Source organism: Seriola aureovittata, chromosome 19 (assembly GCF_021018895.1).
Source record: "Seriola aureovittata isolate HTS-2021-v1 ecotype China chromosome 19, ASM2101889v1, whole genome shotgun sequence".
NCBI classification, from domain to species: Eukaryota; Metazoa; Chordata; class Actinopteri; order Carangiformes; family Carangidae; genus Seriola; species Seriola aureovittata.
The window spans coordinates 10,482,272-10,509,733 of NC_079382.1; the positions used below are offsets into that span (position 1 = coordinate 10,482,272).

General features: G+C 42.2%; 2 protein-coding genes across 2 annotated transcripts; one reads left to right on the top strand and one right to left on the bottom strand.

Moving 5' to 3' along the window:
- Positions 1-187: 187 nt before the first annotated feature.
- On the bottom strand, positions 188-3,057 carry iyd (iodotyrosine deiodinase). The gene is made up of 5 exons (XM_056404969.1): positions 2,750-3,057; positions 1,453-1,650; positions 1,168-1,327; positions 834-990; positions 188-690 (listed from the first exon to the last, which is right to left on the bottom strand). Exons 1-5 carry the CDS (start codon positions 2,946-2,948, stop codon positions 508-510), a joined length of 897 nt encoding a protein of 298 aa, XP_056260944.1. The 5' UTR covers positions 2,949-3,057; the 3' UTR covers positions 188-507.
- A 1,364-nt stretch (positions 3,058-4,421) lies between these two features.
- ppp1r14c (protein phosphatase 1, regulatory (inhibitor) subunit 14C) lies at positions 4,422-27,311 on the top strand. The gene is made up of 4 exons (XM_056404970.1): positions 4,422-4,776; positions 21,949-22,032; positions 22,903-22,935; positions 24,759-27,311. Exons 1-4 carry the CDS (start codon positions 4,543-4,545, stop codon positions 24,831-24,833), a joined length of 426 nt encoding a protein of 141 aa, XP_056260945.1. The 5' UTR covers positions 4,422-4,542; the 3' UTR covers positions 24,834-27,311.
- Positions 27,312-27,462: the final 151 nt, after the last annotated feature.

Here is a 27,462-nt window from a genome sequence, read left to right on the forward strand (position 1 = left end):
TAGTCATGGTGAGGTGCTGTCCCCCTAAGAAAAGACATAGTCGCACAGACCTGCCATAACTTAGTGCAGATCTTTAGATTCTTTGTCATAACAATTTACATGGATTCCTAAAAATCATAAAATCGCTATATTAATATATCTTTTTTTTTTAAATTAATATTATTATTTACAGTTCTGACAAATGAAATACAAAGTCCAACTCTTCATTTATTGTCCAGGGACATTACATTGCATTTCACAAAAACAAATTACACAAGCAGTGCCAATGCAAACAGCTGAAAACAGACTGTATTTTATTCTTGGCAGCATTTCTGGAAACCATTTAGATTTCAGTTTGTTTTTCTCTGTGGTTGACCTTCAGATGTCTGTACATTGCCCTTGTTTGACTTATTTAACATTTGTACGAGCGGGCTTTTATCTAGCACTGTCAGTGAGGTTACACCCCGTGTAATGAAAGGAAAAAGAATTTGGCTTTTTGCATTTCATTCTCTCTGCAGATTGATTTTGTCACATGTGCACCATAATTTCATCCAGAGGCTTGCGTTTCAAATCAGGCACGGTGGCGTCTGAAGCAGGGTAACCTACAGGAAGAAGCATCAGCAGCTTCTCATTGGCCGGCCGCTTTAGGAGCACCCTGAGCTGGGGGCCGCAGTTGAGGGGAGTCGATGTGACGGTAACAAGACCCGCATTCTGGTAAGCAAATGGACAGAAACAAAAGATATTTAGTTGCTTTACCAGACGTGTTCTTGTATGGTCTTGTTTTGCACTGCATTAATAACCAAGAAAATGGGGATGGATTGACCTATAATTCTATGTGAGATTTTATCTTTCACCTGTAATGCAGCCAACAGAATCCCACAGGATACGGAGACACTGATTTCATTGTAGTAGTGTGTCTTTTTCTTGCTGTTTGGTAGAATCCCATAGGTCTGCTTGAAGATGAGAACCAGGTAAGGCGCGATATCCAAGTACTCTTTAATCCAGTTGGTCCTGCAGGAGAAAAGAAGTTGTGAGAAAGAGGAGAGATGTGTGAAATTAGATGTAGATAAACTTTACATTATTGTGTATGCATGGCCAAAATGCAGGATACTGGGTTGGGGATCGAATGCTGTCAGTGCAGTTACTTGAATAGTGATACGAATGTTTGCAGTAAGTATTGGTGCTCACCTTAATTTGGCCAAATCATTGACCCACTTGTCCCCCATCCTCTGACGGTAGTTCATCTCCTCCTCCTCCTCCACTATCAGCCTGATCTGGTGCTTCGTCTCTGTGTCTGACACCACAACGAACGTCCAGGGCTCTGTGTGTGCTCCACTTGGGGCCGTACCTGCCCAGAGGAAAAAGAGGTGGGGGGTGAGTATACAGACAAGAAGTAGAGAGACAAAATCATTACATAGCTGCATTTAACATTTATACAAGATTAACAGTGGTCCATGGTCCACTAGCACGTGCCTGCAGTGCGGATGACATTATCTATGACTTCTCGTGGGACCGGCTCTGGGCTGATGAATCGGACAGACCTCCGCTGGTTCATCAGAGTGTAGAAATCCTTGGTTCTCTCCAGCATTGTCTCCTCAGTGTAACGTTTCGGGGAGTAGGGCACATGTGGAAGATCCTCCTCCTCATTGCTGTCCACCCAATCACCATCCTCTAAAACAATGAGGTACAGAGAAGCAGGACCAGTGAGCAACTTCTTACAGGAAAAATTCAACATGTTAATGAGGGCATTTGCAAAGATAGTGCTCTTGGATTTGTCATGGAGCGTCCAAGTCAAGCATCCAAGACATGTTTCTGTTGAACTGTGGGACCCTTTTTCTTCACTGTTAACTTGGCAGACTGCAAGGCTCTAAGGCTACAACTAACAATTATTTTCATTATCAATTAATCTGCGCATTCTTTTATTCAACTAATTGATTAATCTTTTATGAAATATTTTTAAAATTTGTTTAAAAAATTGCTTTCACAATTTCTGTGCCTTCAGGCTACGATAATGTCTTCAGTTTGCTTCTTTTATCTGCCTAACAGTCTAAATACTCATGATAGTCAATTTACTGTCACATATGAAAAAGAACAACAGCAAACTGAATGACATTCGAGCTGTAACCAGAAAGTGTTTGTCATCTTCGCTTGAAAAACAAAGAATTGATTAATTCATTTTCTGTCCATCAACTAATCAGTTTACTGTTGCAAAATCATTATGAACTGTCCAAAGCACCAGAAACCATTTTTTTTAATTAATCTGATCAAAACAAGCAAATTTAGAAACATGCATCATGAAAGAATGATGTTCACCTAAATGATAGATTTCACTCATATAAAGCAAAAACATGATTATATTATGCTGTCTGATGTGGATGATTAAAAAAACTCGACTCTTTTTAAAACTTTTTTTTAATGGAAATTAAAAAAATAAATAAAGAGAAGGAAAAATGGAAAACGCCAGTATCTTTGTATCACATCCATACCGGCTACAGATCATTTATCATTATCGATTAACGAAAGCTGTGGCTGATTAGACTACGTCCAAGCGTCCAAAAGCGTTCCGCTACGGCGCGTGCACTTTTCTTTGACGCGCAAAACACTGAGAATTATCGAGTTTTTACGTTGCTCTAGATCTGTGAATTGAGTTGAGATTGTTGTGGCGTACAGATCATTTGTTTTCGGGTACAGGCATACGGCTGGCTCGTAGATGTGAACAAAAAATGTTCAGCTCCGCCAAGTGAGAAAAAGGTTCCTGCTCAGCTCCTACCTTCCTCTCTGGCTCTGCTTTCTGTATCGTCCTGTAAGTCCTGGTCCACCCACGGTCTCAAGTTCGCTTTCGACGCCGCTTTAGTTTTGTCCGGAGAGGTCGAGGTGGTCTCTGTGTCCCGTGACCTCACCAGCATGAAGCCTATCACCAGGCACAGGACCACCGCCAGAACAGGCGTGAGGACGGACAGGAGAGCCATGTCTTGCCGGAGATGTGGAGAGGAGAGGCACTTGATCGTTGAGTGGCTCAGCTGATGTTATAAAACACTTCACTGTTATCTGGGGTGGGCCTATATGCGCTGAGTCAGAGCTATCTTTGAGAGAAATATCCCATCAGCTTGCAGCTCTGCTAAAAAAAAAAAAAAAAGGTAGGCTATAGATCCACTATGACTGGCTGCCTGAACGTGGTCCGGATAGTTATCATAGGACGGTCATCAAGAAACAGTGTGAGCAATATAAACTTTAAGTCAGTGTTACAAAGTCCTTTAATGTACTTTTTCCTAAAGTTAATATTCCACTTATTCCTGTTGACAATGAGCCCTCGGTGTGTTGCTACATAATCTATAAGTCAAAGGTTCACATAAAGTTAGTTCAATAATTTACTGTGAATTTCTATTTAGACATTTTCTGACAATCTTGCAAATCCCTTTGATGTTTTATTTGCTCCAGATGTAACATATACAGCAGGAATTATTATCTGTTACCTTTTATTAATATTTCATATTTTAATTTTAGTTGAAAAAGCTTTAGTTCAAAATGAGAAATTCTGCTATTGACAGGTGTTGACCAGAAAGGGCCAGGTTGTAACGTTGGACTTAACCTGCAGAATCATTAAACATGGGTTAGTTTGCATCATCTCAGAAGAAATGTAAAGTGATTGAACACCAGATCTCAGCATTTATTGCACAACATAATGTTCAGTGAAATATGAACCTATAATGTATATAGCCTATAAATACTTCTCTATATGACCAACAGGTGGCGCATCTCACTCTTCCAATGGCTGACTGGAGTGTTTGGGTTCAGACATACTCAGCGCATAAACACATGTTGGTGATCCAAATTCGGGTGCGCATATCCAGCCATGGCCTATCAGCCTTTTCAACTCAGCTATACATCACACGAGAAGACGTAGATACCCAACAGATAGCAGCATACTGATCAATAAATGAATAAAAACACGCCTGGAAGCGCGCCTGGAATTGGGAAAGACCTTCTGCTGAAGCTCTCCAGCATCTGCTCGTTCTCCAGTGCGCGCTGATGCACACACAAGCACCACTGAGGGAATTTAGCTGACACACTGCAATAGAAAACGGCCACCTCATCTCAACAAATCGTTTCTATCGCATTTTACTTGTTCAGAATATTTAGTTTTCTAGAACAAGTTTTGGAGCCTGTTAATGATCTTTCAGGGTCACTTTGAGAATCTGTAATTAAAATCATTGCAGAAATTCCCTCAGTTCGCTGCCATTTTGGCGACAGTGGAAAGGTCATTTTCTTTAACAGTCATGTTTCGCAGTAATTACTTGAAATTCGTCTTATGAAACACAGTGCTGGAAACTGGCAATTTTATTCCACTCTATAGAAGAGAGGGGCACTGGTTATAATTTTAACAGGAGACAGGCGCCTAAATCGCTCACTTCTTGCAGTGTTGGCTCCGCCTCCTCGGCTGTCTCCGGCGCTGCGCTTTAAATAGCAGCTGTTTAAAAGCTCCTCACCATTCTCCTGTCTACCGCGCAGTACGCAGTCTTCACTCATTCACATTTCGTCAATAATAAGCCCTCACATCCCGCAATGTCGGCCGCCAGCACCGAGACCAGTGCCCCGCTGCCCACCGCTGGCAGCCGCGTCTTCTTCCAAGCTGCGCCCGGGGTGGGCTGCGTGGGGTCCGGCCCCATCACCGGGGACGACCCGGTCCAGAAGAAACAGGGCAAAGTGACGGTCAAGTACGACAGGAAAGAGCTGCGGAAAAGACTCGTCCTGGAGGAGTGGATCATCGAGCAGCTCAGCGAGTTGTATGACTGTGAGGTGAGTGGAGCAGAAATCTCAACTCACACACTCACGCGCATTCACGCAGACACATAACCATATGGAGACGGGGGGGGGGCACTGGTCCTGATTACCTGCTTTGACAAATGTGTGGCCTTATGACTGATGATATAAAATGATACCAAACTTAACCTCACTCACTTAAACTAACACATAGTAGATGATTCCTCCTCTGTCTGACCTGAGTTGCATTATCAGGAACAGCGGTCTGTCTTTGCTCCACATTTACAATGGACTATCCTCCACTAAATAGCCTGTGCCTTCAGGTTTACTGGTGCCTCTTTGTCCTCTGCAACATTGCAACCTGCTGGCTTATGGCCGAGGGGAGAGTAGCATGAAGAGTCTATAAGAGACACAAAGCTGTCTGGTTTAACAATGTAGCTCTTTGCTGGACACACTGACTCTAACCCGATGTATTGTCTCCTCTCTCACACGCTTTGCCGTGCAGGGAGAGAGATGGACCAAGGAGGTCGAGAGAAACCGCACGGTTGCGCCTTTTACGCACCAGTCGCCTCAGTCTTTTACTGAAAATGTGTCCATTAACCGATTTCATTGAATTTATTTAGATTGACAACATGCTTCTTTCCCCGCGGGTCATCATTTCATTCTCTGTGCCGGGCCTCGAGAGCAAAAGGCATGTCAAAGAGCCCGTGGCAGTGTCTCCGTTTTCTCTGTGGTTGTGTTCAGAGGGACAACATACATTGAAATCATTTTCTCCAGCGTTTCTGTGGCAGATTTCTGACCTTTTAAACCCTTTTCGCCTTTCGTGGGAGAATCTGTGACCAGACGATATTGACAGCCACATTATTTTGCGCTCTCTCGTTCGCAAGTCACCTTCTTTAACATTTAAAGGGGAAGAGCGTTTGTGTGCGTGCGAGTCTGTGTATGTGCGTTGGGAGAGAAGGAGGGAGAAGACAGGGGGTGGGGGGGTGGGGGGCGCGGAAAGAGAGATATTCTGTAGGTGCTGGGGGAGTGTGTGTGTGTGTGTGTGCGTGTGCCCGTGGTGGCCACACACAGTATGCTGCCAGAGCCAAGCTGGGGTGGGGGGTGAGGGGTTGGGGGTGGCAGAGGCGGACTGGGGAAGAGGAAAGAAGGGCAGTGGGTTAAGGATGTGCTGATGCTGTGACTCTCCTCACCAGCCAATCCCCTCCTCTGGCTCTGACCCCCTTCCTCACAGCAGAGGGTCTGCACAGACATATGCACACATACACACTGTAGGCATAGCTACAGTCACCTCAGGCTCAGCCAATGAGAGATGAAATGGGCGTTGTGATCTTGCATCCACATGTGCATGCTCACATGCCAGCTCACATGCCAGACTAGGCTGTGGGGATGCATTTTATGTGTGTGTGTGTGTGTGAGAGAGAGAGTGACACCACGTACACATTAGTGCTCATGTGGTTATTCATTTCTGTGACGTGCGAGAGTGGACTGGCTGCATATCAGACAATTACAAAGATTTATTGCAGTGTGCGCGTATGTGCAGAGGGGAAACACCTGCACAAATCACAGCTGATGCAGACTGTCAACATGAAAGCATTATTGTCCCTATGCTGACAGAGCATTGCAATGCAAATATTTCTCGCCCATACTGAAGGCAAATAGACTTTTCAAACAAAGCCACTGTGATCTCCTGTAGCTCCATACTGCCTCTGTCTACTAAAACATCATCAGAAGTGAATCTTTCTTGCAGCGGTCCAACTCTCAGCTGCTGTTGTTATGGCTTTCATTTTGTTTGCGAGCTTCCCCCTCTCTCTTTATAGTCCCACTGTGGTTAGAGCAGTATAGCCCGTCTGAGACTGGTTTACATTTCAAAGCCAGCTCTTGGCTGCGTGTCAGTCCAGTTGTCAGCAGGTGCATTTGATCTACACGTCGTATGATGCCTCCCCACACACGGACTCACCTGCCGAGTTGATGTTTGGATGAGGGTTGGAATGCACCGGCCCAGTATTTGTCTCAGACAGTCACATCTGGGCCACACAGTATTTGCGTTTCTCTTCCAATGGATGTGTGGTTTTGTATATCAGGCTGTGATTTGTTTAATGCAAATGGAAATTTAGATGAATAATCAAAAACACTCTGCATATCACGGGATACATCCCCTGCTGCGATTTCCGGATAGAAATCCATCTTTTATTTCCCTATTGCAGCTTTACTGTTGAAAAAGACTTCACTCTCTTATCTTTAGATGTCCCGTTTGTATTGACTTCAATTTAACAGTGGGAAATCTTCAGTATAGATATTCCCAGCAGCATGACACCTCCTCATATTATGTCTTTCACACAGCAAATGGGATAATATCACATGATAATCCCCTGGCTCGGTGGCGTCGTTGCCATTCTGAACATGCTTGATGCTTGAATAAGCACAGTGTTGACTGGCAGTAGAAAGACAAGGAGGCTGGCAGGACTTCAGAGGACAGCAGGTAATGAAACGAGTACATCTTCATTTTGACATGCTGTCACTGTGGCACATTGTTAAAAGTATTCTTTCATCTGCGTACTGCTTTACTGATGGTGTTCGGTCACATGACTGTAAAGTGGAAGTAACACCCGCTTCATGCCTGCTAACACCTCCACATTAAGACCTAAGGTGAACAAAGGTGTGTATTTTGTGTATGTGTGTGCGTGACAGAGCGAGGGAGAGACTGCTGATTTGGCTGCGCTGGCCTGGCTTAAAGGTCAGCCGCTGTATCTGTTTCATAAGAAAACCTGATACTAGAGAACATTACAGAGTGTGTTTGTGTGTTTGTGTGGTTGGTTGCGCTGATGCTGAAAGCAACACAGTGGAGACGGGGTCAACTCAAACAAAATTGGATTTTATTTTTTCTATAATAGGTTGGTGAGAATTTCTGGGATATTTTCTTGTGTCCAAAAAATGTCTCGGTTGCAGAACAAGAAAATAAAAGGAGTTAGCACACAACACAAGAAACAAATCCAAAAGAGGCTAACTGGAAACCAAAACTGGTTTACTCACATATCAAAAGTGTGTTCGCTAAGTAGGAAGCTACAGACAACAGCCAACCGGGGGAAATGGCTGACCTGGCCATGTCACTTGTTTATTTAATATGTAAAAACGACAAATTTTGTCTTCCCTTATTTTTATGCTAAGCTATGCTAACCCTCTGTAGCCTCATATTTTAGCATACAGATGGGATTAATATTCTCATTGAACTCTCTGCAAGAAAGCAAGTAGCTTAATAATCAAAATATCAAACTGTTCCTTTGAGAAAACCCAACTTTTACTCCATCTACCAGTAGCTTTCCCTCTTCCTGTGTTTCATTACAATGGTTTTGTCCAACATTGATTTTAATTTGCCTTCAGCCTCTGCCTTGCTCTGTGTCTTCCCCTCTCTCTCTCTCTCTGGGCTACAGGATAACAGAAGGTGAGTCCTGTCAGAGATGGATTCCTCTCTGCTCTCCTGGGATATGTCCCCTCTGTTCATTTGGCTGTTTCAGAGGACAGAGAGGAGAGAAGGGGGAGAACAGAGAGGAGGGGTGACTTGAAAAGAAAGAGAGGGAAGGAGAGCGATAGCCAAGGACCCAAGTGCTCCCAGTACAACTCTTAATACAGCAGGGGCTAAGAATACAGCATCCTATTGTCTCCTTATCATTTTTCTAAAAAGCCAATGCTCACATTATTAAGAAGTCGCTGGAGGAATTCTCCCTCATGTGCATTTATTTCTCCTCACTGGCTTTATGGATAGAAACAATTTTCTTTTCTTTCTATCCACCAAGTAGAAATGAAACATTTTTTGTATAAGTAAATGAGGCTATAACCATCACTGATTTAATTTAACAGTATACTGTGTCTTGATTGGGCTGTGACTGTATTTTCACCATTGATTAATATGGTAATTTCTATTTAACCTTTATTTATCAGACAGGTCCTGTTGATGTTGGAAACCAAAGGATGGTAAAAGAGCATAAAACAGCACAATGCAACATCATAAAACAATACTAAAAACCAGGTAACAGTGTTGTGAAGTCTAAAACAAGATACATTTATTATCAAATGCATGAAGCTGGCAAGAAAGACTGCTTGACATTTTTGTTCAAATGATGACATAAATGATCAATCGATGATTGGAAATGTTGCAGAATAATTTTCTGTCGACTAATTGGTAAACGGACCGACTGTTTCAGCTCTAACCTTGATTTCACTTTGAAGCTGAAGTCCATAGGAAAAAAAAGGGGGAAAATCCTTTATGCTTCTGCTCTGCATTATCTGAAAGACATGTGGACGAATAGCTTTTGATCCATGCATGGATCACCAAACGGGCCTCCCTGGCACAGGCCCAGGAGCCTGATAGGTTAGGGGCCCCTGCCCCAGAGCCTCCGTATGAAGTGACTGTTAATATGTCTTCTTTGAAATCTCGGTTTAAAGGCACAAAGCAACCACAAAGAGACACAAAACGAGAACAGGGACCCTAAACAACCCCAAAGAGAGACACAAAATGACTACAAACAATGCACCTATGTTCACCCTCTTTCAGTCTGCTATATAGGAGGGGTGTTTAGCCCAGGGGGCCCATTTTCTCCTAATCGGCTCATTTTTAATCATGTACCCTGGAAAAACTTGACAACATTTTTGCAGTATTGAAGTAATCTGATCAAAAGCTCCTTTTGTATTCCTGTGGGAATACTGAGATGTAAATTTGCCTAATCTTCCGCTTAGCTGAAGCATAATCCTCATCCTCACACCATCTTCACTATTTCTGGAAATGAAAACCCACTCACTCTTTCCCACTATGAGAGACTAGACTGTACTGGACTGCAGTTAAATGCTGAGGTCAAGTCCAGGTGATTAAAAGGCAGAATGTGTCAGAACAGTGATGAGTCCGTCTGGCAGCACTTCAACACAATCGATGAAGGCTATTGAGGAAAAGGCCTTTACTTTGTGTGTGTGTGTGTGTGTGAAAGAATAACAGAGTGACAGAGAGTGATAGAGTGGTAAGTCTGCCGTAAGCTCGCACACTCTGCAGTTTTGTCTGTGTGTTGTTGGGGTGCAAGCTGCAGAATGAGGGGAGAGAGACACTGTAATGCCCTACTTTTCCATGGCTCAGCTTCAATAGAGCCCCACTCAATGAAGCTTATTCATGTGTACAAGCACAGACACAGTGCTCTGCCCTCAGGCCTTGTGTGTGTGTGTGTGTGTGTGTGTGTGTGTGTGTGTGTGTGTGTGTGTTTGTCCGTGTCTATGGGTGTGTATGGATGTGTGTATAAGGCCATGCATGCTTTTTTGGGTTGATGATATTCCGCTGTTATTTGGCAGATATGGGGTGGTGAGCGGTCGGGGGTACTTTCCATGAATGGATGAACACACACACACACGCATTCACACACTCATATACAGGTCAGTGTGCATATTTGGACCAAATGGAGCAAGGGGAAGTGGGAGATCATCAGGAGCATCTTCTCGAGGATAATACTGACTCTTCTGTCTGGTGCTCTCTTTCTCTCTGGATAATCATCACCACAGTAAAGAAGCGAGGGTGGGAGGGGAGGTCTGTCTCAAAGCGGTGTTTGTGTGTGTGTGTGTGGAATCTGGGTTTTGTTGCTGAATTCTGCCTCCCTCTAAGCATTAACGCTGACAAAATGAGCATCTTCATCCCTCTCCGTCTACACCATTATCCCCTCCTCCCCCTCTCTTTTCTCCTGTGACCTTGTCAATAACCTTTCCCCTCGCTTGCCTCTCATGTTTTTCCTGCTGGGAAGGAGAACGACTGTGTATCATGTGAACCTCATAGGGCAGCAGAGGAGGAGTAAAGAGTGCAATTCAAGCCAGGTCATTAGCAAAGTTCAATAGGTTTAGGAATAGCATGTCAGGGACAAACACACACATATTGACACACAAAGACAGAAGCATCATGTTATCATTAAGATCTGGATATACTGTATGTACGTATGTACACCTACTGTAAACGTGGAACAGTTGGAACCGTAAACAGACTGAATTTTATGGTCTGCTGCAGGTTTATAGGAGGCGTCTTCATTATTTCCCACTTTACTGGCCCATTCAAATGTGCATCCATCACCTCTGACAGCCGATGGGTGTAATCAATTGAGCACAGCTAAAACCGACTGGCGACAGGAAGTGGGCTAAGGTTGATTACCTCATTATTTTTAAGGTGGTTGCCCTCAAAATGTGTTTTAAAATCAAAAATTAGAGAACACACTACAGAAGGTGTGGGGGAAAAAAGAGGAAAAGAGGAAGAAAAATGGATGCACATATTATGAAATAGGGCTCAGAGTGACTAGCATTAGCTCAGCTGACAGGTACAACCACTCGCAGAATTCACCAGTCAATTTAGATGTTTGTTTTAATGAGTGGCAGTGATGTGTTTATGGATCTGGGGGAGGGTGGGAGGTGTGGGGGTCATTGTTGTGTTTGTTGTCTGCGCTGGGAAAACAAGTCATTTATCTCTCTACCATTACAATCGCACAGACAAAAATAGATAACCTGTACTCGCTTGGCGTCTGTGTCCGAGCACGTGTCGACACATTTCACATAACACCTGCAGACACATGCATCTGCTGCTAAACAAGTCAGAGTTGCTGACAAGACGGCCTTCTTAGGCAGCAGATAGCCACCAGCTGCTGGAACTGTTATAAACACACACGCAGAAGAGAGGTGTCGAATGCCTATCTGAAAAAGCAAAACTGAGGGCGGAGGTCACAATGCGGTTGTTTTGTCATCTCTTTTACATTTTTTCCATCCTGCTGTCATTCTCTACACTTTAACTCCTCTCCTCTCGCCTCGGCGTCTGACCCGTCGGGACGCCCACCCACCTGCTTTTCATCCTCCTCCGCCTCTCTCTTTGTGATTTTCCCTCCAGCATTTGTTCTACTGTCAGTGTGGCTTTCACACACACACACACACATGTTTAATGTCTGTGGTCGACACTGCTAATCACATACGATGAGTGATTCCAGCGAGTGTAACCATTTAAATAGGCTTAATCAATACACTGATAATGTGATATCTGGTGACAGACAAACTTTCAAATAGATAAGTGGAGAGAAAATAATGTTCAGAAAATAATAAAAATAATCATGATAAAATGGAATGATGTGATTTTATTAATTTTTTTCTGTCAGCCTCCATCTTTCACTGCTTTCCTCTTCCCTTCCCAGCTCCTCCTTTGTGGTTTCCCCACTCTATTAACCCTGTATGCTGTGTTTATGGGCTTAGCTGTGATAGTATAATGCTGTCAAAGTGGTTTTAGATATTATTGCCAACCCTGGGGAGGCATATCAATCTGCCTGCTGGAGAAAATAAAGATGGATAAGGCGAAAAATAAAAAGATCTGGAAAATATCTGAAGGTTATTAACTTGAAATACAGGTCTTGCAAATATAGCCCTCGAGTTCCAAGGCAGAGTGATACGGGAAAAAAGATCTTAAAATGGCAAGTGCAATTCACAATCATTGTCAAGTGCCTTGCTTTCCATTTTGATCATTTCGATTTTTAATTTTAGTCTTTAGGCTTGTTTCATATTGGATGTCTGCTGCAAAGTGATTAAAGGCCGATAGAAGAACAAGAGAAGCAGCTGCAAAGTGTGCAAGCAGACTGCGAGTCTGTGAAAAGAAGAAATGTTGACTTTTCACACTCACACACTGACTTTCTTGTCTTCCTATGACATCTCCTCCCATCCCGAGATGATCCAGTTAATCACTGGTTTCATTGTCAGCGTGCCGGCACAATTTATAAACCGGTTGTGTACAAAACACTGACTCACTCTCTACGGTTGGCGCTGCGAAAAGATGCGACACGCTGCCGTCATTCACGTGTGTCTGAGAGACAGGGAGACGGCCTGACAAGGAGATGAGGGAAAGTCGGAGAGGAGGGAAGATCATTGTTTTGACTTTCAAAGTCAGTGGGGTGTGTTCATATGTGGGTGTGTTGTTTTCCTGAGATCCACCTTTGCTCGTGCAGAATGACTCTGCACATTTGGAAGCGACGGATCCAATCAGTAAAAAAAAAAGCACAGCGATCTATTAGAAGTGTAAAAAAAAAAAAAAGAGATTATTCTTGGTCAGCTTTGTTTTGTTGCTGCTACACCACAACAAAGGGTTTTCTCATTGCCTCTGAATTTAAATAAATCCATTAATGTCTTAACTAGATAGCTGTTACGCTTGCTGAGTGGCGACTGACTGGCTGACTGCTTGTGACCCTGATGCTATTGACCCTTTAAGTCCAGTTTGGCCGAAGGCATTGCTTTGCACTGAGGGCAAAGGTCCAAATGGGCCCCGACTGTCAATATATCAGCCTGAGGGAGAAACTGTGTTTCTGGTAAATACAGTAAAGTGTATCATGCGCCCCTGAACCACAAAACTGTGAAATGAAGTCACAAGACAGATGCTGGTATTTTTTTTATTTTTTATGGCTGATAGTCCACAATAATACTTAGTCTGGGCTTAAATCAGGATTTTTACCAAAGGAGGATGAGATGATTTTAAGTATTTTGACCTTGTGTTGCAACACAAGCATGTGCACAGGGGCAGCTGTTGTTTTATCCTATCACTTTGGAGCCTTTGCTGTAGCTGACGTGTGCCTCCTCAAAGTGTAACTACATGTCAGGGGCTGCAGAGATGCCACATGGAGACTGCAAGGTTCAGCTGCTTGTGTTCCAAGTTTCCAAAGCTGCTGGAGACTGCTGATGATTAACATTAAGCAAGTTGAAGAAAGACTCAGTAATTGTTGACTTTTCAGTAACCTATGTCTAGCAAATCCATCTCCACCATGATACTTTTGCTTGCTGCAGTTGCTGCTCTCTATCACAGTGAATGGCAGAACGGAAACAAGGCAGTTGTCTCACTTATGAGACGCAAAGCTAAAATAGCTTTACATAACTTTAGTTATGTAAGTAGCGTTGGTTTATGCTCGATAAGTTGAAGTCATCTGACGTCAGAATGGTGTGGGGGGGTTTCCAAAGACAGTCGACCGTCACACAAGCACTTCTGAGGAAGCTGTTTAAGTGCACAGTTCACTGTTACTTTATATCACAAAATGTGAACACAGTTACAATGGCGAATATATAACTAAAGAACAATACGGTTTAATATGTAATATATAATACAGGAAATCCAACACTTAACTGTAAATCACTCCTTGCAGTCTTGCTTCTACCTTAAATCTGAGTTTGTGGTTTCCCCCCCAGAAAGGGTGACCTTTCTTATTCAGATGAAGAGTGAGCAATGAAGGGTGAATGATGAATTTACATGACAATTAGCTTTGCAAAATCATCATCCATAATCATTCCTATTTTTAACTGAAATGTTCCTTTGGGGATTAATTCCTCTCTCCAACCCCCGTTTTCTACCACTTCTCTTCTACCTCCCTCCCCTCTGTGATGTACAGTGTCCTCTAGAGCGCAGCTGAATCAGCGTGGGAAAGAGCTTTTGCTGCAGCAGCTAACTTTATCCAGTGAAGTCACTTCATCTGTGCTGTACGGTTTCAGCAAACTGCTTCACTGGAGGGGCAATAGGTGCTGGAAGGCGGGGGATGGAGGAAGTGGGGTGGATGTGGAGGGAAAATGCTGTAGAAAACGGTTGTTTTTACCATTGCGCCATCTGTAGTTACTGTTCTAAGATTTTTTTTTCTTTCGTTTCCCAATTCTTTGTAAAAATTGTCTTCTGCCTCTGTGCCCTTGTCCGCTTTGATCCTCCACTCTTCCCATCTTTTTTTTCCCCGTCCCATCTTCACCGTATACTCTTTGTCGTGTGATGGTTTCTCTCCCTCACCCCACTGGGTCTCATAAGATGAATTCATCCAACCTTGAGCTCCTCCTCGCTTTGATGTGACACAGCATGGCAGTGCGGAGAGAGGAAGAAAGCTGAGCTGTGAGGTTTTACTGTGTTGCACAATCCTCCTCTTCCTTCCCCTCTGCCTCATCATCTGTGACCCACTTATCTGTGCGCGCCCCATCTCCCTGTATCTTCATTTTCTCCTCTTATGTATTCTAATTACTGCTCTCATACATACCTCTCTTCTTTGTTTTCACTTCCCTCTTGCAATCTTTTTTAACTCTCTGCAAGGTCCCTAATTTAACGCACGTCATTTCATTGTTTGATTTATTATATCTTTTCTTCTTTTTTGTGTCCTACTTTTTAATGATGTTTCTTTGTTTGCAGTATTGTTTGAACATTTTAGCATCTCCTTAAAATTCTCCTTGCTTTCTTCCTGTCCTATCATCTTATAATTTTCATACAGATCTGTGACTAAGGAGCGTAGGTATTATTATCTTATTTACTAGTTAACTTTTCTTTGAAACCGGATCAGAGTGTGTGTGTGTGTGTGTGTGTGTGTGTGTGTGTGTGTGTGTGTGTGTGTGTGTGTGCGCGTGTGTGCACACCCGCTCGTGCTCTCAGTATTATCTAACTGATGTGGGGGATCTGTCAATGTCAGCCACATTTTGTGAGTATTATTACCGAGACACTCAGCTTCAATATACCATTACAGGTAAAGACTGAATGTTCCCGTGCTCTTTGTACCACTAGAACATAACCACACACACACACACACTCACACACTCACACACACACACACACAGAAAATGGCCGCTGACAAAATGACAACTGATAGACAGTGTGTCGGCCGCTAATCCTCCATTTTCAGCTACTGTACCTGACAGCTGCCATGATCCTCCAGACAAAACCTTTTAGCTACATTAGTGCCCTACCTGCCAAATGCCCAGGCTGCAGTAATGCTGCAGCCTAGTGCTAAAATAATCAATGGCACAATTTCTCATTTCGTACTACTGCTATATCAACAAATAGCCACATACGAGTTTAAAGTGTCAGTGCAAAAGTCATATAGTCATTTTTATTTTGAAATTTAATTTTTCAATGTCATCTTATATGTTGTCTTATGTATTATTTTAATGTTGCAATGCAAATATTTCAGTAGGACTTGATATGTTTTGTCTTTGTATTTTCCTCGTAATCCGATGTTTCTCCGGCCAGACATCCTGAACACAGCTGATGGAAGTCTTTCGCTGGACGACAGAAACACACATTACAGAATTTGATTCAGTGCTAATACGACTGTATGAATGAGTATAACAGGCTAGCAATGCTACTGAAAACTAACCTATCTGTCTGTCCGTCATGTGACCCATAGATCCCCAGTTGTAATGTGTCCCCTCAAACAGACTTTATTTTGAGGGTGCAACAACTCTCTCAACTCTTTCACTGTGGTATTTTAAGCACAAGCCAGCAGCTAGCTACCCAACCATTATCTAATCATTAACTTTAGATTGTGGACTCCATGGCATACTGAAAGTAGAACATTTTCTGAAATGATAAATCTATGTAATATAATTATCTTTCTGGGTAGCTGCCCTCAGCTAAAGCCTTTTGCAGCTATTTGAGGTCTAAGCACAGTTCAATATAACTGGTAGTTCTGGTTCATATAAATAGGTTATGAATAGGAATAATAATGAATCACTTGGCCGAGTGAAGTGATGCCCTGTCAGAAGGAGTTTGACTCTTTGTTCATGTTGAGTGTTTGAATAGAGTCTGAATAGAGTTTTTCTGGTGAGTCACAGGGTCGGGCCGCTTACATTAACTTTCGCTTCATCATAGACTAACCAGACTGAAAATGCTGCCGGCTGCATAGCTGTTGGTCAAAACAAGTCTGACACACATGCACACACTTTCTCTGCAAATTACGAACACACTTGGCTGCCTGTCTCGCTCTCCGTTTGTCCTGATCTGACTCTCTTTTGCTCGCCGGCTTGCATACACAGTCTATACAAAGTTGCCTTCATCGCAACAAACACTTGGCTCCTTGTTATCTCTCTTGCACACACTATCCTCTACACATAATATACACACTTACTCTCTTTTCCTGTTTTCGTCACGATGTCTTTCTTCTCATCTGCAACAAAGGCCGCTTCTATGCTTCAAAAACACAAATACTTAATTTGCTTCCCAATTATAAAACATACAAGTCGTAAACTAAACTATACTAGCACTTATGCAAACAAGGGTTAAATCATTTTAGATTTTATAACTTCACCAATATGTATATTGTCTAAGAATATATACAGTGATTTCTGAACTGGTTGCCTACACATGCGTCTCCTCAGCTTTCACCTGTGAGTAGCCTCTTTATTTCAGTAATGCATTGTAGTGTGTGCCAATAGTGTGCCACAACACCATCCTTGAAAACAAAGTCATTTTTTGTTTTCGTGCTAGAATTTTTCATGTATATTGTCTTTGCTGTGTTTCCTATGTGAATGTACTACATGCTCAACAACACAGGTAGAAATTGTATGTTGTTTGCAACTGTCTCCTTGTGGTTCTCTTGAACAAGTACATGCTGTCAGGCAACTCGTTCCTTTATTTCTGTCTGGTTTCTATTGTTTTCTTGCTGCCTGAGATCATATTAAAAACAACAAAAAAGATACCTAGCTATATCTCCCATAAAGTAAATATTTTTAGCATGAGGTTCTTTTTGATTTGTATGGAAGCCTTTTGAACCTATGCCTCTATCTAAACCAGATCTTATTTTTCATTATTTTGGATGTATTTCTGTGTGTATGTGTGTCTCAGGTTGTCCCTCCCTGTCTCCTGAGAATGTGCACTGTCATTTTATCACCCAACTGCTGGCAAGATGGAAAATTATTTTCCCTAGGGTGGTGGGTGTGACCTCAACTATTTTAGGCTCTCAATCACCAGCAGGACGACAACAACTTCAGTGTTGATCTGCATGTTAAGTGTGTGAATGTGCAAGTGTGTTTCCATTCTTGTCATTGCATGGAGTATATTTAACACACTTAGGTACTTTCTCACAAGCTCCACAGAGAGACAAGGCCCTGTGGTGAGCAGTTCTCTGCAGATGATTGATGGTGGCAAAAAAAAAAGACTGTGTGTGTGTGTGAAGACTTGCACATCGTCTGTGATTGCCTGCAGTCATGCTTCACACACAGGCCATGCTTCCCTAGTCATCACCAATCACAGTGACAGAGGGTGACGGACTGCCTGCTGACAAGTGGAATTGTCAGGGACACACACACACACACACACTCTCAAACATTAACACTAGGCAGACTGACCAGAGCTCAAAAAATATTCTAAATTCGATTTGTGAAAATTAAAAAAGCGGCACTACCACAGCTGTCTGCCTCGTGACTTGCACTGAATGCACTGCATGATGGACAGGAGTCACACAAAGTCACTTTCACTGATTGGAAAAAAAGAAATGTGGGTCAAACTGAAAAGAGCGAATAATTCAACAACAAACATGTGGTAATGATGGCAGAGAGTTCACAAATCAACTCCACCACAAAGATAGTGATTTGCACTCCAGGCAATCTAAAAAGCCCTGTTTGGAGATTCTTTGGATTTTGGTAAGTTGTTAAATTATGCACCCAAATAAGTGGATGGATGGATGGATAGATAGATAACATTGTCCTTTGCCCTCAACCCCCTTAAGAAGTATGTCAGTGTGTTAAATTCCCCCTCCTGACTGTTACTCATTCTAATTCACTTATTCATCTCTATTATTAGGCTGAAGCTTCTCTCTGTATGGAAACCAGCAGAGCACAGTATGTGAGCAGGACACCAGCCACTAGGCCTATTGCTTTTTTACACATCTCATCCCTTGTTTTTGCGATTGCCTTGAAATTCTGGGCACTGCTTCACTTAATCTATCAGCCTAGAAAATAGTGGATTGACATTTCAGTTGTTCTACCCAAATGATGGTTTTCAACCTGTTACAAAAAGCAGTAGCTAACTAAGAGCAGCTAAAACACAGTATACAATCATAATCTGTTAACTTTTCCTTTTCAATTTGATTTATTTTAATACATTTTATATGTGATTTAAAGATGTTGTTGTTTCAAATCATGTTAATTTCCCCATAGTCAGAGAAAGCAGAGATGGCAGTTACTGCTACTCTGCTAAGCTAGGCCTTTTGGCAGGACTAGTTTATCTGGTGTTACTTTTTTTTCTCTGTAATGATTTGGCTACTTCCTTATTTATGTGCTAAAACAAACTTCTAAAATGTTGGAGCATCAAATTGAGTTTTCAATTACAGGAGAGAACAGTTAGGAAAAAGTGGGTAAATTAGCTTAGGCTGGCTAACAAGCTAGCTTAGCCAAATTGCAGTCACTGCGGTTCGGTTTGTAGGCTACCTCTGTTTTCTTCTTGCAAATTATGTTTTATTTTCTTATAATATTGCAAAGTTTAAGACATAATAATTTTATGTGATATAACAGATGTCAAAAAGTTAAAATACAAACACTAATAGTATGAGAATTTCAAATGGCAACAGCATTATTTTTATCATTTCCTCCCTTCTACACAACACAACTGCCTCCTCTCTCTTTCCATCTCTCTCTTTCTCTGCTCCTTCATCCATTTCTTCCTCCTTTCCTCAGTTTGAAATAGCTCATCTCTCTTCTGATGTTTTGCATTTGCATATAACCTCAGTCCTCTGGTTACACCACGCTTGCACTCCAATACTAATAGATGACAGGCTTTGATATGTTCTGCCACATTCCCCTCAATTCTCCGTCTCTCTTTTCCATTTCCTTAACGAGGGGGGATTTCAGCGCAAGACCCTCTCACTAAGACACGGAGAGAGATTTCAGAGCAAGATGTCGAAGGGGACGCTCAGCTAGTCTTTAGAGAGACCGAGATGCTTAAAATGCTGGTTGTGTAAATGCCTCTTAACGGCTCAGGAATAAGGATGAAGGTGGACCAGCTATGTGTGTAAGCGTTTGTATGAGTGTTAAGTGTGTGAGTGAACTAATGCAGATGAGATATGTATGAGCCAGGTATGAGTGTCACACATGTCAAGTGGAATTTTTTACTGTGTAAACAAGAGTTATGAGTTTAGGTCTCCATGTTGCACATTCCTTTTTTTAAATTCATATTCACAGTTAATCATTTATAGGCCTATGAAAAACCTCAGTTGCACTCGGTACAGTAATTCCTCTGTAGTCATGCTGTCAAACATACAGCACATAATGTACCGCTCTTGCCTCTTGCCATGTCTCCTACATTTGGTATTGTAATTTCAGAGGTATAATTGTGAGCTAATTTCATTCTGTGCACATCAACCCACCCACGCAAAACTGAAATCACAGTGACTGAGCTTTAATGCTGAGAGCTAAAATCAAATCATCCTTCCATCCTCCCTGTTCCTGTGTCTGAATACCAGTGCACGCTCCAGCCTAAAGCATACAGGAGTCCTCGGAGAGGCTTACAGACAAACACACACACAGACACACAGACACACACACACACACACACACACACACACACACACACACACACACACACACACACACACACACACACACACACACACACACACACAGACACAACTAAGAGCTAGAGTCAGTTTTAGTATTGTGGTCCAGGGATGTTCGACAGCATGCACCCAGCAAGAAGGTGTTAAATCTTTCAGTCACGTTTGCTGTCAATGACTATGTTCACTATGTATGAACCTGAGCCTTCCAGCTGAAGTAAATAATAGAATGGGCTTCTCTGGAGTACCATTTTTTTTTTTTTTTTTGGTGTAGGTTAGGGCCCACATGGTTCATGGCACATAGCCTTCCACTGAGAGATACCACAGGAATGAAGTATTATCAGAAAACAAGGGTCTTAGGGAGACCCACCCAAAGCAAAGAAATTGCCTGCACCACTTCTTGCTCGTTGCTGTGGCCAAGCCACTGCTCTCAAGCTAGTATGTGACTTATTCTTTGGCAAAAGAAAATTAATATTCCTAACCCACCATTATATCATTTTTTATTTTTTCCTTATTTTTCAGAAAATTGCTGCAAAATCAACTTAATTTGCTTTTCAGCTTTCAATAACTCCCTTTTTTCAGGTCGCTCCCATGTTGCTTGCGAACCCATAATGCTTTGAGAGGCAATAGAAAATACAGAAAATGAAATGGGTCTGAACTTTGTGTTGCATCATACGGCGTTCAGAGACAGAGACAACGCAATGAAATGGTGCCACAAGACTCTATATACTCATCATCATGTTTATCATCAGCCAGTCGTGTTCTTTGGGCCTATAGTTGGCTTCTTTATTTTCTGCAAATAGATGCCTATAGTTTTAGTCCCCAAGGGATGGTGAACCCCAGAATACATTTTTTTTTTGTTGGTCTGATGCCAGTGTTGTTTAAATTCTCGCAACTCTGATATAGTCAAGGTTCGGATAAGATCATGGCTATGGAAAAAAAAATGTGGATGGATAAGGATAGGAAAAGACTGCAGTTAATTAAAAGTCAAACATTAATTGCAGGCCTATAATGAAAACTGTGGTTTACTGCATGAAAGTCTGATATGCAACAATCACAATCCACCTCCCTTACCTACACACCCTCTCTTTCCACCTCAGTACATAAAGGGCATAGTACTCCCTGCACTGGCACTGAATGTTGGCATTGGACTTAAATTGTGAAGTGTGGGATCGTCCAGTATGAACATATTTCCAAGGTACACTGGGGTGAAATTGCTGAAATCATCCAGTATGCTGTCAGTGAGCAGTTGAGCTGTTGGTAAAGGCCATTACTTGGATGAAGAAGCTGCACTTTTACATGGTTTCTTTGGCTGTAATTCCCAGAAGGGAGAGTTTGGAGGATGCATCATGCGGTAGCTGGGAGGGAAGGGTTGATCCTCCCTGCATACCTCCTCTGCACAAGCCTTGTGGTGGAAGAAAATGAACCAGAGGAACACAGGACCTTTTGAAGTGGTGTTGAGCTGAATACAGCCTCTAACCACCGAGCCACTAAATGGCCCTGCCCCGGCGCAATGACATTTCCATATGAAGTCTGCTCCTCACAGGCAAATATACAGTATGTTTGAGCTTTTTGGAGCTTAGAGTGAAGGGACGTGGAAACAGTGTTTTAAATACAGACTGGGATTCGTGCTGAGAGTTGAAATGAAGGAACTGAAAGTGAGAGAAAGCGTGTAATTGGGGTTGATTTTGCTGTCACAAAAAGAAAAAGGACGTTACAACATTAATTATATGCATCAGTGTTTGGAGGTGGTCATTCCAACACAAAGCTTCTTGTTTTGTTTTCCATTTCAATTTCCTGTTCACATCCTCTCCTCTTGTACGTCCTTGTCTTCCTGACGTGCCTCTGTCTCAGCGGCTCATTAACCAAGAGCGTCTTTATGTTCCAGGAGGAGGAGATGCCAGAGGTGGAGATAGACATCGATGACCTGTTGGAGGTCAACAGTGACGACGAGAGAGCCAGCAAACTGCAGGTACACCCCCGTGTCTGTGTCTGTGTGTGTCTGTCTTTGTATCCAAATGTCTATTTTTAGCAAACACCAGTGGAATATACAATGCAAGTGTCAATGTATAGGGGATTTAGAAGTGAAAGGAAAGAGTTGCACTTTATATCACCAAGCTGTAATGTTCTGTGCTTCCAAGACCTATAGACTTGTATGATTGAGCATAACTCATACATACATTCTTTATCAGTGGGTTATACAATGATAATAGACTACAAGTATGTTCAGACAGAACTTGAGGCCAGTTATCACGTTGACTGCTGGATGTTTTGTGCAGTTTTTGTTCATCCCCCTGTGAACAGACATTAACCAACTCCTGTCTTTCCACCGGCTTGCAGTTATGCTTCTTGTTCTGTCTGAATGCACCTTGAGAGCTACACATCAGGTTTTCCACATGGGATACACCAAAAGTCTTTCATGCTGGTCTATTGAGTCTCCAGTCAGTGGAGAAATTGGTATCGCTGCCTTTTTAAAAAAAAAAAAAGTGTGTGTGTTGGATTTCTCCCTGTATGATTCTTAATGATGCATTCAAAGACACTTCAGTTCTGGCAGACTGATACCAAAGCATTTTCTTCCATTTTGACTGTACTGGAAGGTGACATTATTTCATCTACATTTGAAACGGCTATGCGCATAAGCAAAAGCCATACGCCAACCACCAACAAGACAGAACCCAAATGTAGATTTATACATTTACTTACACTTACATTTACTTTTAGCTACTTGTAAAAAAAAAAAAAAAGAAGAAAAAAAAAGAAAAAAGAAAAGTCCAGGAGCTGCAGTGAATTGAAGACAAGTCTAATCCCTGAACACCTCTTTCTGTTTTCCCTCCCTGCACAGGAATCATTAATAGACTGCTACAAACCAACAGAGGTTAGTATGTTTAGTGTGTCTGTCAATGTCAGCGACCTAGACATTATTGATGCTCACATACACTATTCAATTTGCAGTGTGTAGACTCTGTTTGTTGAACCATCATGTCCCAGATGTATGTGTGTTGTTAATTAATGTATGATGACACACACACACACACACACAAACACACACACACACACACACACACACACACACACACACACACACACACACACACACACACACACACACACACACACACACACAAATCAGTCTCTTTCCACTGTCACCCTGACCTAAATACGACATAGAGTTTAAAAGGACCTTAGACCTACACACACATACACACAAAGGACACTGATTGATAGTTTTACATATACACACACTGTATCTTGTTTACTTGGCAAGGGACTTGAGTATGTTTAATATGTTTGTGAGTATGTGAATGGGTGCATGTGTGTGTGTAAAGGTGTTAAGGGTTTGGGTTGGGGTGAGGCAGGGTTAAGCTATTTTGGTGATTATAGGTGGTATAGACCAATCACATTACCTCCACATACGGTGATGTTGTCCAGCCTGGGCTCCCCATCTGTCATCTGTGTGTGTGTGTGTGTGTGTGTGTGTGTGTGTGTGTGTGTGTGTGTGTGTGGTATTAGGTCAGCTTGTGACGACCACTACAAGGTCACTGATATCCAAAGCTAGTCTAGTGGCCACCAAGGTTGACACCCTCTTATATGTGTCACACCTACACACACCCATGCTCACACACCCATGCACTGTAATCTGCTGAGTATGGGGAAGCGCAGATGCCATTTTAACACACTCCCGCAAGGACGCCATCAGCTGGGGATAAACAGTGAAAGACAAAATGATGAAAGAAGAGAGTGAGAGCACTGGTGGAAAAATGTACAGTACAGTAGGAGACAGAGATGAAGGGTGAGGAAGTAAGGGATAGAAGTCATGGCGAAGAGATGGGAATAGAGGGATGCAGAGGATATGTGACAGGACAGCTAGAGTGAGAACGACAGATCAGGGTATAGAGGAAAGAGGAGGAGGAGAGGTACAGAGGCAGCGAGAGAGGAGGGGGAGACATCAGTAATTAGGTCACGAGCGGTGTCAGCCCTGGTATAATGAGGGGGATTATATTCCAGCATATTCCCCACTGCAGTCACACTGTCACGGACCTCCACACAACCTCTCGCTTAAACCCAAGATGAGGAATGTCTTTGCCCCCCTTCCTTACTGACTAACCTTTGTCTCACAATCCACTATTTCCTTCTCGTTATTTAAAAGACATTACCATCACGATTTGAGTTTGTTGCGCAGTGTTTATTTTCCCTCCCTTTAGTATTACTTCTGGCTGTTTGTCTTACATGCATGCAGCACAAAGTCGGATGTTTCAGTCAGCTTTGCTCAACATCACAGGCTCCTTCACTCACATAGTTCCCTGTGGCACTAGCAACTTCAGAACATCTATTTCGGTCGGATCGTAATGAATGAGAAGCTGGCAGTCATATTGCATCAGATTACAATATTAGACTGTAAAAAGAAGAAGAAGAAGTTGTATGGGCCTGATTTTTGAATTTGAGTGTTAGATGAGGTAGAAGTCTGGGGTGGGAAGTCAGCAACCAATTACTTACGTTCCCCACGTTCATGTGGGACCTGTCTTGTGTCGATCACATCCCAATACAGCCGAAACCATACAGAAACGGTTTGGTAATTGTATGTTAAATCATTTAAGAAAGAAATGTGTGTCACCGGTGTGTGTGTGTGTGCGTGTATGTGTGAATGCATATGAGTGCAGCTGTCAGTCTAACTTGTTTTTTTTCTTTCCCTCCCTTCAGGACTTTGTCCGGGAGTTGCTGGGCAGGATAAGGGGAATGAGAAAACTCAGTGCACCAACTAAGAAGGGCCTATAATGGCTTTCACATCAACACCAATCAAACATAAACTAGATCATCTCAGCTCCACCTGCTTAACCCACCCCACATGGACTGTCATCATCACACACAATAACTTATCAAAACATTAGTAACTATTCTGCAACCTGCAAACACACACACCATAAAATCCATGCATATAGCACAACAAGGTGTATTATACTATTTGACTGTTGAAAGGTACGTGAGCGAAACAGAGCCAACGTGGTGAAAAATGAAAATGTCAAACCCTGCAACGTGCCAGAACTGCAACCGTGCTTTAACATGAATACCACCTAACTCCACATTTCAGAGCCATGTTAAAACTTTTCAAGCCGATGCTGTAATCCCGACAGCCATACAGACTAAAACACTGATAAATCTCAAAAAGGGAGGTGGTGGGGAAAAAAAAAGAAAAAAAAAGTTTGTACTGCAGTAGGTGTGAAATTAGCTGTAGCACTATGTACACACAGTGCTTCATGGTTTTCTCTTTTTTACTGAGGTGTTTTGCTGTTACTTCTTTTTAAAAATGTACTGTATGTTGCCATTTATTGTTCACGTGATTGAAATGTGGTCTTCAACAGTTTTTATTTTTGTCCTACTTCTAAGTCAACCTCCTTATCCTAACTCCGTCAGTGCTTGCAAAGGAGATGTGAGGGAGATCTGTGGTTTTATTTTCAGCACAAGGCGTTAGTACATCAGTTCCGTCCTTTTGTGACGTGTAAAATCTGGAGAGTGGGGACATTTTAGTGTGAAGATTTTATTTAACTTTTTTTCCCACTGTTCTGGTACACTCTTCATCACAGCGAGGCATGATGGGTGTTGCGGCTCTCTGTATGACGCTACAACACCTGTATGATTGGCAGCCTTTCACTTATCATGTTACGTGATGTTGTTCATTGCTGTCCCTCATCAGAATACATATCAGTTGGTTGTTGAGGTTTAAGCACCAAGCCCAAACATTTTAGTTGTTTCTCACACCCGGCTTCACTTAACTCTGCTGACTAGCCTCTCTAATAGTGGTTGGTGTTGCCTTTAAAGACATTCAGGATCAGTTCACCTTTTACTCAGCACTGAACCTTAACTACTGACAACCTAAAAGGCGAATACGGTTGAGTCAGAACCTGAAGACAACTTGAAACTTTGACATTTAAACCTGTCAGGTCCTGCAAGGGAAGGTGTGCCAAAACTGGGAGTATTACATCCTAAATGTTAGACGTCATGGAGGCGTTGGTGTGACGCAGCGTTTCCACAGAGATTTGTTTGATAGGTTTGTGAAACGTCTTCCAGTAGGATGTTTCAGACTTTTCCAGGTTGCAGAAAATATGTTGTAATTGCATAATCCCAGGTTTAAGAGGTGGATTTAGTTATTTATTGTTGTTAATGACCTTCTGGTAACCAACACACTCAAAAACCTGTAAGCTCTGGTACAATCATGACTCCGTTATGGGGTTGGGCCCAGTTTCATTTCCGAGCAGTCAATCGTGAACCAACAGGAATGGAGCAGAGCTGAACCTGCCATGTGATATAGTATATAGAGATATATACCCTCAGCTGCCAAAGACAAAAGCAGGGCAATGTTTGATTTTAACATAACACTTGCAAAGCACCCGTCTTGCATGCTAACAACAGAGAAAACATTCATAAAGAGTATAGATATTATAAACTTATAATCAAGCAAAAAATACTTTTTTGACTTAGCTACCATGTACGACTTTGTAGAACTTTTTGTGTTGAAACAACGTAACTGTCACGTTGGAGAGAATCCAGGAAATTTTAAAAATGGTGCTGTTTTTGATGTTCTTCCCAGGTTTCGGTTGTATAAAAGGCGTTTTCACTGTCGATTGATGCCAGAGAAATGTGTCTGAAAGAAATGTGTCTGTCTTTATTGATGGAGTGCAGTCTAGAGTGGCGTCCTCCTTCGCATTTCCACTCCTCGGTCGGAACAGGGCTGGAGCTGTGTCGCCGGACTGGTTGATTTATTTAAAGAGATCATGTGTTTTCTGGATCAGTGAATGGGAAGGAAAAGTCGAAGAGGAAGCCATTATAGGCAGCTGAGATGCTTCCAGGATTCATGTCGAGGTACTCCTTAGGATTTTCTCTGTCAAGAAACAGTTCAGGGGCAATAGGCTGATATTTTATAATTTATGGGATTTCATGTGGAGAGTATTTTGAAAGTGTCCATACTAGAGAGCTTTACATTTGCATGTATTTTTAAAGTAGCATGTTGAAGGGAACATTTTGTTGGCCCAAAGGTTTTTATTTCACAAAATGAAACACTTTCCTTTTTTATACCTTTATTATCATTATTATTATTATTATTATTATTATTAAGACTAAAATATTCAGTTTTTCAGCTGCAGTCTTGTTTTTCTGTACATCCACAATAAGCGTTCTTGTTTTTAAAATGTAATGTGATGTGTGGTTTGTTTTTGCTGATAATAAAAATGCAGAATGACTCTGTACTGTTTAAACACATTTCCCCCTGTGTGTCTTCATGGATGAAGGACGAGTCTCTCTGGGCTCTATTGAAAGCACTAGTTTGCTTGATTGCTTTCTTGTTGAGAGTTATGCTGCATTCACATGTTCCTCGGATGGTCCCGTCTCCCAAGTTGGGATGTCAACTTCA

What these genes read in the sequence shown, in the direction of transcription:
- iyd (XM_056404969.1), bottom strand. Translation starts at nt 2,948, where the DNA reads ATGGCTCTCCTGTCCGTCCTCACGCCTGTTCTGGCGGTGGTCCTGTGC. An exon ending in AAGCAGAGCCAGAGAGGAAG is followed by an intron (nt 1,651 to 2,749) that starts GTAGGAGCTGAG and finishes TCATTGTTTTAG; the next exon opens with AGGATGGTGATTGGGTGGAC. An exon ending in TAATGTCATCCGCACTGCAG is followed by an intron (nt 1,328 to 1,452) that starts GCACGTGCTAGT and finishes TCCTCTGGGCAG; the next exon opens with GTACGGCCCCAAGTGGAGCA.
- ppp1r14c (XM_056404970.1), top strand. Translation starts at nt 4,543, where the DNA reads ATGTCGGCCGCCAGCACCGAGACCAGTGCCCCGCTGCCCACCGCTGGC. An exon ending in GCGAGTTGTATGACTGTGAG is followed by an intron (nt 4,777 to 21,948) that starts GTGAGTGGAGCA and finishes TTTATGTTCCAG; the next exon opens with GAGGAGGAGATGCCAGAGGT. An exon ending in ACTGCTACAAACCAACAGAG is followed by an intron (nt 22,936 to 24,758) that starts GTTAGTATGTTT and finishes CCCTCCCTTCAG; the next exon opens with GACTTTGTCCGGGAGTTGCT.